We start from the raw sequence: 9,395 nt of genomic DNA, 5'->3' as shown, positions 1-9,395 counted from the left end.
GCCAGAAATCAAACAAATGACCTTAAAGGCATGTCCAAAGCCACCAAACTCTACAGAAGTATCTCGCTCTCTCTGCCCTACTCTCCTTTCAGTGTAGGATCTGTCATGTCATCTGCACATTTCCATACTCTAGTGGGCCAAGAGCTTCCTAATAATCCTTGTAATTTCTAGGCCTAAAGTGTCTAGACATTGGTTGGTGACCCATAAGCATGTGCTAATTGACTTGTGGTCCTTGTTTCTGTGTCTAACATCCATGCATACCAGACACACAGTCAAGCAGACTCATTCCCCAATTAGAAATCTTCCTGCTCTCCCACTATGGGTGCACGTAACACAGGCCTTATAGTTCATTTTTCACGATCTGTGTGCTTGTCCCTTTAAACTGGCAGCACCCCAAGGACAAATCTTACATGTGTTCCATCGCTTTATACCAAATTCTTGGCTTAGCAATGAGTTGCTAATAAATGTGAATTAATATTGTTACCCCTCCCCATCATCAGATTGGGCTGCAGAAACTTCCAGGCACTCCTCCCCAAAGACAAGCCGACCCTAAGTACAGATACTGGGGCTCAGGCCCTGGTCCGCGGGCACACAGCCCCGGCCAGGGCCCTCCAAGCTGGGAAACAGGGTTTAATGGTTCAGCCTCTCCCGGCTTGGCCTTCGGGAGGGCTGTCGGCCTGTCCCCTAGTCTCCCCTTGGCCTCTCTGTCTCTGCCTCTTTGTCTCTGTTTCATTGTCTTTGTTCCTCTGCCTCTAGACCCGTTTCTCTCCAGGACCCTGGCCTCTTCTTGCAGCTCCTCCGCCTCCGCTTCAATGACTTTACATCCCTCTCTGTTTCTACATCTCGGCCTCTCTCCGCCTCGCCGTCTTCTCTGACTCGGTGCCCTGAGGTTACGACTTTGTGAGTCTCTGGCTCCGGGCTCCGTTCCGGCCGCAGGTCCGATCCCATCTGCCCGCCTCTCCCCGGAGGCGTCCCCGGAGGCATCCGGCCCCCGGCCCCGCCGCCGCCGCCCCAGCCCCCACCCCCACCCCACCCCACCCCCACGCGGCCCTCGGCTCTCCAGACCGGCCCCGCTTTGTTTCTCGGGCCTCCGACCGGCCGGCTTTGTTTCCAGCGTCTCGGAGCCACGCCCCCGCCCGCCGGAGGTCTCCGCCGCCCTTTGTGCGCCGGGTCGCCCCCCACCCTCCGCCGGCCGGCAGTTCCATCTCTTTGTCTCTCCGGCCCGGTGTGCGCGCCGGCCGGCCCGGCGACCTTTAGGAAGAGCCCCGGCTCGTCGCCGGCGCTGCCCAGGAGCCACACGGTTAATACCACCGAGTTCGGCCCGTCCTCGGCTCAGAGCAGCCCGCTCCGCGGCACGCGGCCGCCCGCCGCCGCCACCGAGCTCGGGCCGACCGCGCGGCCGCCGCAGGCGCGCGGCTCCTCCGGGTCCTAGAGCGGCTCCGCGCGGCCCCTCTTCCGCTTCCCGTCCCCGCCCCCGGCGGCCGCCCCGGGGCGCCCGGGCCGAGTCCCCTCCCCGTTGGCCGCGAAGCCCGCGTCCCAGAGCTGTCGGGGGCTCGGGCGCCGAGCCCCATCCAGAGGCTCCGGGGAGCGCGGGGTGGCGGAGCCGGAGGCGCCCAGAGGTGCGGGCGGCGGCGGGCCGGAAGGAGCAGCAGGTGCAGGGGCGCCGGCGGGGGCGGGGGTGCCGGGCGGGCACCGGGAGCCGCGCCCTGCACCTCGGACCCCGATGTTGCCCGGTGCCCGCGCCGGCCGGCAGGGGCCACGGCAGGGCGCGGGCCGCCGCGGGCGGTGTGACCGTGGGCTGTGTGCTTGTCCCCTTGCCCAGGCGGCGTGCCTGCGATGGAGCGCGCGGCGGAGCCCTGGGGTCCAGACCTGCACGGCCCGGAGGAGAGGGAGCAGCTGAGAGGCGCCCGGACAGGTGAGGGCCGCGGCGATGCGCCGCCATGTACAGGTAATAGCTGGGTTGAGGACTGCGATGCTGGGCTCCGCCTGGCCAAGACCCAGAAAAATCGGTAACGAACTGTGTTTCCAGGGAGAGAGGGGGAGCAGGAGCAAAAACAGAGTGGGGAGTCCGTGTATCTCTGCACCTACTGTGCGCCAGGCCGGCCGGGACTCATCTCAAGGACTCGCCCCCGCCCCAACGGTCCTCCGGGTCCTCGCCGCCTTTGCCCTGCTTGGGGTCCCAGGCTGCCTCATCAGGCAGTTGCAACAACCTCCCCGCAGCCCTCTCTTCTCCAGTGATGCACTCTGCGCCCACATTGATCCAAGACTACATCTAATCTGGTCTCCTCCTCTAAAACCTCCCCTAGCTCCCTTCTGCCTACTAATTAAGCGTCTTAGCCTAGTGTTCCATTCAGCCCCTGGTCCCAACATCCCTTTCCAGCTTTATTCTCCAGTCTTCTCCATGGTTTCTTTTTTTCTCGAAGTGAAAGCCCATTTCTCTCTCTCTCTCTCTCTCTCTCTCTCTCTCTCTCTCTCTCTCTCTGTATCTATCTATCTATCTATCTATCTATCTATCTACATATTTGCTACTTTTGTGACAGTGCAGTTATTCTGAACCCACAAGTATAATTATTTTTGCTTTGTCTTATTTCTCCTACCAACCCTAAGCATCTTGAGGGATAGGTGTGTGTCTGGGGCATCTCAGGTAAACACAGATGACTGAGGTAATAAATTACAGAATGGGCTAATACCAAAAAGGTATCATTGAAATAGCAAATACCAGGTTTTCTAAATAGGGACAGTATAATGTAGTGGTAACACAGGCTTGGGGGTCAGACAGACCTGAGTTAGAAACTGGCTTTGCTACTTTCTAATCTTTATAACCTTGAGCAGGTGACTTAAATTCTCTGAGTCTGAAAATGGGCATGGTAATAGTATTACCTCCTAGGATCGTTTGCAAGTGCTCAGTAATGCTTAGTTCGGTGATTGGCACGTATTAAAGGCGTGGTTAACAGGGAAATACTGTTATTAATGAGAGGCACAGACAATAGTAAGTTCTTTAGAAGTTCAGAGCGGGGAGAGAGAGAGATCCTTGTGACGACAGATTGTGAAGGAAGCCTTTCTGGGCTGAGCGAAAGGGCAGGTCTACAAATCGCTTTTCTTTCCCCAGGTCTAGGGGGTGAGAATGTGGAGATGTCTCAGGCGGATGAGTTTGAACATACCCCACAGGAGGATGACTTGGGGTTCAAGGAAGAGGAAGATCTGGCCCCAGGTCCTGAAGTAGGAAATGCCTCTCTCAAACCTGAAGGCATCCAGACCTGGGATGACTTGTGGGTCCAGGGAGAGGGACCAGGAAAACCTCAGGCTCGAGACAGAGGCCCCCGGCTCCTGGGAGAACCACGCTGGGGCCAGGCTAGCGATCGGGCTGCTGTATGTGGCGAGTGTGGCAAGAGCTTTCGGCAGATGTCGGATCTGGTGAAGCATCAGCGGACACACACAGGGGAGAAACCCTACAAGTGTGGGGTCTGCGGCAAGGGCTTTGGGGATAGCTCTGCCCGGATCAAACACCAGCGAACTCATAGTGGTGAAAAGCCCTACAGAGCCAGGCCGCCGGCCCAGGGCCCTCCAAAGATTCCTAGGTCCAGGGTCCCTGCTGGCGAGCGCCCCACTATCTGCGGGGAATGTGGCAAGAGCTTCCGGCAGAGTTCAGACTTGGTGAAGCACCAGCGGACACACACGGGTGAGAAGCCCTACAAGTGTGGCATCTGTGGCAAGGGCTTTGGTGACAGTTCTGCTCGCATCAAGCACCAGCGAACACACCGTGGGGAGCAGCCCCCCCGGCCCGTGGTGCCCCGGCGGCAGCCAGCTCGAGCAGCCACAGCCGCCGCACAGGGACCCAAAGCCCAGGACAAGCCATATATCTGCACCGATTGTGGCAAAAGATTTGTGCTCAGCTGCAGTCTTCTGAGCCACCAGCGCAGTCACCTGGGGCCCAAACCTTTTGGCTGCGATGTGTGTGGAAAGGAGTTTGCCCGGGGCTCAGACCTGGTGAAGCACCTTCGGGTGCACACGGGAGAGAAGCCCTACCTCTGCCCTGAGTGTGGCAAGGGCTTCGCTGACAGCTCTGCCAGGGTCAAGCACCTCCGCACCCACACCGGCGAGAGGCCTCACGCCTGCCCTGAGTGTGACTGCACCTTCAGCCTCAGCTCCACTCTGCTCCGCCACCGCCTGACGCACATGGAGCCGCAGGACTTCAGCTTCCCGGCCTACCCCCTGGTCCCCAGCCCACCCCCCAGCTCAAGCTCCCCCCCACCTCCTCTTGGTACCAGCCCCCCACTGACACCGCGAAGCCCCTCACACTCAGGTGATGGGCCTTTTGGCCTGCCTGGCTTGGAGCCAGAGCCCAGGGGCCCACAGGCTGGGGAGCCACCTCCACCTCTAGCGGGTGACAAGCCCCACAAGTGCCCCGAGTGCGGCAAGGGCTTCCGCCGAAGCTCAGACCTGGTGAAACACCATCGGGTGCACACGGGGGAGAAACCCTACCTCTGCCCTGAATGTGGCAAGGGTTTTGCTGACAGCTCAGCCCGAGTCAAGCACCTCCGCACCCACCGTGGTGAACAGGCTCGGCCACCACCACCAGCCACTCTCCTGAGGCCACATAACCCCCCAGGCCCAGCACCCATGGCCCCTCGACCCCGAGGCCGGGCCAGGCCCTCTGGACTCGGCCAGCCCCACGTGTGCAGCTTCTGTGGGAAGGAGTTCCCCCGGAGCTCAGATCTGGTCAAACACAGGCGCACGCACACTGGGGAGAAGCCATACAAGTGTGCGGAGTGTGGCAAGGGTTTTGGTGACAGCTCTGCCCGGATCAAGCACCAGCGTGGGCACCTGGCCCTGAGGCCCTTTGGGACCGGGGGTGGTCTGGCAAGGCCCCTCAAGGTGGAGCCACCCATGGGACTGGAATGATGGGGTAGAGGGAGGGAGGAGGAGCAGAGACCACAGGGATGGTATCTTGCCTACTCAGAGAAGAAAGGACCTGGGAGTTGGTGGGAGGGGAAGAAATGGAGAAAGGAGTGAGTAGATGAAGATTGGAGACAATGATCTTGAAGCTCAGGAAACCATCCCAGCTGGGCTCCGTCAGGACCGTGCCAGTGTGGTCTATACCCCCAGCTTCTAGAACACTGCCTAGTGCACAGTAGGCACTCAATAAATACTTGTTGAATTAATAAACTGGTCTTAGCCTGAAGTCTTTAACCCTAAATTCCTGTAGCCTCTAACCTGTTAAGAACTGGTCAGCACCCTCAGCCATGGCTTGGTCAAACCTTTATGGGACTTGGGGTTCAGGGTGACAAAACTAGGCAGGGGCAACTTGACCATCCTTCTAAGGAGCGTATTGCTGTGCGGCAGGCAGTACCGCCTCAGGCCATTGGACATGGTCTTAGCCAGGAAGGGCCCTCGTGGACAGAGCCCAGACCTGCCTGCCCTGGAGGACCCCACCCACCCTGACCCCTGGACACGGCAGAATAGGCCAGAGGCAGCAGAAGAACTCTGCTCTGCATGCCAGGCCCAGGCCCTGTGGACATCAGAGAAAGTGGCTGGGAGGGCAGGGCTGGAATGAGGAGAAGCCAGGGAAGTTCCAAGGCCAGACAGACATCTCCATGTTTCCCTGCCAATAAACTGCTTGTCTGCGGCTTGGACTCTGTGTGTGTGTGTGTGTGTGTGTGTGTGTGTGTGTGTGTGTGTGTGTGGTGAGGGGTGAAAAAGGTGTCCAAGGGTCACAACAGGCGGAATCCCCAAGCTGTGTGTAAACTTGTGTGGGTCCCTTGCCCTCTGCTCTGGTGAAAGAAGTGGGCCTAGCTGCTCTCCAGCTCTGACATCTGGTTGAATAGCCACCAGTTCTGTCAGCAGGTCCCAGGCCTTGATGCCCACAAGGCGCCATCCATACAGCGCGGCCCTTAAAGGAAAATCTCGATCCCACAGGCTGAGGGTGTTCAGTGCCAACGAGTAGGGCAGAAGTGTGGTGGGCTGCTCTGGTACAGACACAGGCCCCGGCATTGATGCTCTGCCTGCTGAGAACCCCACTTCTCTGAGACCCTTTTTCATTTGGCTGCACATTGCAAAGAGAAGGCAAAAGAGATACCTCTTTATCGCCCAAAAAAGGCAAACCTACTTCCCAGCGACCCAGGTGTCTTTATGAGCAGGACTCCAATTGCTAGCTTTTTCTAAGGCGGGCGGCAATAGGGAGGAAGGAGTGAAGGAACTGATATGATTGGCCAGGGACAAAAACGGCTGGGGTGGCCCTGGCGGGTAGCTTAGAGTGTCCCCTACATGCTAGAGTTGCAGGTTTCTTCTCCAGTCAAGGCACATACAAGAAGTAACCAATGAATGCATGGATGATTGATGGGTGTTTCTCTCTTTCTCTTCCCCCTCCTTCCCTCTCTCCCTCTCCCTCAATTTCTCTCAAAATAAATTTAAAAAGAAGAAGAAGAAAAAGAGAGAGAGACTAGGGAAGTTCACCCACCTAAGAAAGGAAGTACAAGACGGCTTTGCTACTTCACTGGTTGGTTGTCTGCATGAGGGAATGGTACCCAGATAGAAGCTCTCAGATCAAAACCCTCGGACAGGCTTGCCTGAAACCCATAAAAGATGATTACAGTGCGGTTCCTTCCCCCCCCCCCTCCGCCCCCGCCAAGTTGTTATACACACTCAAAACCTTAGAGTTGTGCATTCAGGCCTGGGATTCTTGGAGGCTTGGCACACAAACCCATAGGCCTAACTGGAGGCCTTTGGGGGCTTTTGGAGGGTCCTCCTTGCTGGTTTTCCTCGTCTCCCTCCTTGGCAGATTGGCCCTGAAGCCCACCTGCAGTGATTTGTAAAATTATATCTGACAACGAAAAAGGGGCCACAAACTAAACCTGACAAGCTCAGGGGAAGCCTGCACGGTGGCCTTACAAACTCAGAGACCTAAAATAACCACAGAGGAGGGTCTGACATTAAAACTTCCTGACTAGCCCGGCTGCTGTGGCTCAGTGGTTGAGCATCGACCTATGAACCAGGAGTTCACCATTCAATTCTCAATCAGGGCACATGCCTGGGGTGTGGACTCGAGCCCCAGTGGGGAGGCATGCAGGAGGCAGCTGATCGATGATTCTCTCTCATCAATGTTTCTATCTCTCTCTCCCTCTCCCTTCCTCTTTGAAAGCAATAAAAATATTAAAAATCACACACACAACAACTTTCTGACTAAAAGCAGTTCATGGTGAGCAGTCATGTCCTAGGTAGGTATTTTTCCCTAACAAAGGTGCATCTGTACCTTAGCTGAGCCTGTCTGTTGTCTTTTTTGCAACTGCAAAAATATACCTAATAACATGCCTTTGGAATATCAAAGAAATTTCCTTTTTTTCAGACCCCTCAAAGCACATCTACCAGGCCAGAGCAGAGACTACAAATCCCCGAATTGTTGTTATGATCATGTTAATTAACTGTTAGCTATCCTACACCCACCTAAAAGAAGTATGTGTCTATAAGTAGCCCTGCGCACGAATTCGTGCACCAGTAGCTCTCTGCGGGGCCTGGCCGCTCCATGGCCACTGCCCAGAGGCTCTCCATGGCCCAGAGGCTGTTCCGTGCCCCGGCCTGGCCAGAGGCCCATCCACGGCTGGGCGTGGAACGCTTGCCAGGCCGCTCACACTGCCCGCTCTCAGTGGCCGCCCCCCTGAATCTGGGGGACTCTGGTGGGGCTAAGAGGACTGGGCACTGCCATCCTGTGGCTATGGGTGCCACCATCTTTGTGATGGAGTGATGGTTAATTTGCATATTACCCTTTTATTAGATAGGATTTCTTTTACTTTTTATTCAATCCCAGAGATTCTCTCCCCACTACCCCTGCCCCCCTTTGCTTTGTCCTGCCTCCCTAATCTATCACCAATGAATTTCATGTAACCCCTTATGCCTCCTCCTTTGATTGTAGTGTATAAATAAGATGCAAAACTGCCATTCTCTGGAGCATTTTCTCAGTCTGTTGGGATTTTGCTTCCTGGCAATTGTCATCAATTTAGCTCAAATAAACAAAAACAAAAAAAATCTCTATAGGTTTGAACATTTCTTATTTTGGCATTTACTTAGCAGGAGCCTAAGGTGCCCCACTGACCCGTTCTTTGTTTTGCATCTTTTTTACATTGGGTGAACTTGGTGAGTTTCCATTGGAATTCTGGACCTCCTGGTTTTAAGATAAGAGGCCCTGGCTTTATTTGAGCCAGTTTTTTAATTAATTAATTAATTTTATTTATTTATTTATGTTAATCCTCACCCAATGATTTGTTTTCCCATTGATTTTTAGAGAGAGTGAAAGGGAGGGGGGTGAGAGAGAGAGAGAAACATCCATGTGAGAGGGACACATTGATTGGTTGCCTCCCACACACCCCTGATTGGGGTTGGGGATCAAACCTGAAACCCAGATATCTGCCCTTGACCTGGAATCGAACCCTTGACCCTTTGATGCGTAGGTTGACACTCTAACCACTGAGCAAACTGGCCAGGGCATTGAGCTGTTTTTTAAAAAAATACATTTTTATTGACTTCAGAGAGGAAAGGAGAGGGAGAGAAAGATAGAAACATCAATGGTGAGAATCACTGATTGGCCTCCTGCATGCCCCCCATTGGGGATCGAGCCTGCAACTGGCGACTGGGCATGTGCCCTGACCGGGAATCTAACTGTGACTTCCCAGTTCATAGACTGATGCTCAACCACTGACCCACCCTGGCTGGGTGTGAGCTGCTTTTAAAAAATCCTCCAGCCCTAACCAGTTTGGCTCAGTGGATAGAGCATCAGCCTGTGGACTGAAGGGTCCCAGGTTCGATTCCGGTCAAGGGCATGTACCTTGGTTGTGGGCACATCCCCAGTAGGGTGTGTGCAAGAGGCAGCTGATTGATGTTTCTAACTCTCTATCTCTCTCCCTTCCTCTCTGTAAAAAATCAATAAAATATATATTTTTAAAAATCCTCCAGATAGAGCCCTGGTTGGTGTGGCTCAGTTGGTTGGAGCATTGTCCTGTACACCAAAAGATTGCAAGTTCGATCCCTGGTCAGATCAGGTATGGAAGGCAACCATCAATCTCTCTCTCTCTCTCTCTCTCTCTCTCTCTCTCTCTCTCTCTCTGTCTCTCTCTGTCTCTCTCTCTCTCTCTCTCAAAAATTAATAAGCATATCCTTGGGTGAGTATTAAAAAATAAATCCTGCCCTAGCCTGTTTGGCTCAGTAGATAGAGCATCAGCCTGTGGATTGAAGGGTCCCAGGATCAATTCCGGTCAAGGGCACATGCCTGGGTTGCAGGCTCCATCCCCTGTAGGGGGTGTGCAGGAGGCAGCTGATCAATGAGTCTCATCATTGATGTTTCTATCTCTCCCTCTCTCTTTCTCTCTGAAATCAATAAAAAATATCTTTTTAAAAATCCTTCAGAT

General features: G+C 54.8%; 1 protein-coding gene across 2 annotated transcripts; it reads left to right on the top strand.

The window, feature by feature from the left end:
* Positions 1-1,103: 1,103 nt before the first annotated feature.
* On the top strand, positions 1,104-5,166 carry ZNF48 (zinc finger protein 48). 2 transcript variants are annotated; one of them, XM_079780504.1, is made up of 3 exons: positions 1,104-1,619; positions 1,823-1,915; positions 3,110-5,166. In XM_079780504.1, the coding sequence occupies exons 2-3, from the start codon at positions 1,837-1,839 to the stop codon at positions 4,900-4,902; spliced, it is 1,872 nt and encodes a 623-aa protein (XP_079636630.1). In that variant the 5' UTR covers positions 1,104-1,619; positions 1,823-1,836; the 3' UTR covers positions 4,903-5,166. The 2 variants fall into 2 exon arrangements, with proteins under 2 accessions (XP_079636630.1, XP_079636629.1); XM_079780503.1 differs by having other exon boundaries at positions 1,104-1,652.
* The last annotated feature ends 4,229 nt before the right edge of the window (positions 5,167-9,395 follow it).

Source organism: Cnephaeus nilssonii, assembly GCF_951640355.1.
Source record: "Cnephaeus nilssonii genome assembly, chromosome: 2".
NCBI lineage: Eukaryota > Metazoa > Chordata > Mammalia > Chiroptera > Vespertilionidae > Cnephaeus > Cnephaeus nilssonii.
The sequence above is the reverse complement of the archived record's forward strand: the minus strand, read 5'-3'. Positions and strand labels throughout refer to the sequence as shown.

What these genes read in the sequence shown, in the direction of transcription:
- ZNF48 (XM_079780504.1), top strand. Translation starts at nt 1,837, where the DNA reads ATGGAGCGCGCGGCGGAGCCCTGGGGTCCAGACCTGCACGGCCCGGAG. An exon ending in GCTGAGAGGCGCCCGGACAG is followed by an intron (nt 1,916 to 3,109) that starts GTGAGGGCCGCG and finishes TTCTTTCCCCAG; the next exon opens with GTCTAGGGGGTGAGAATGTG.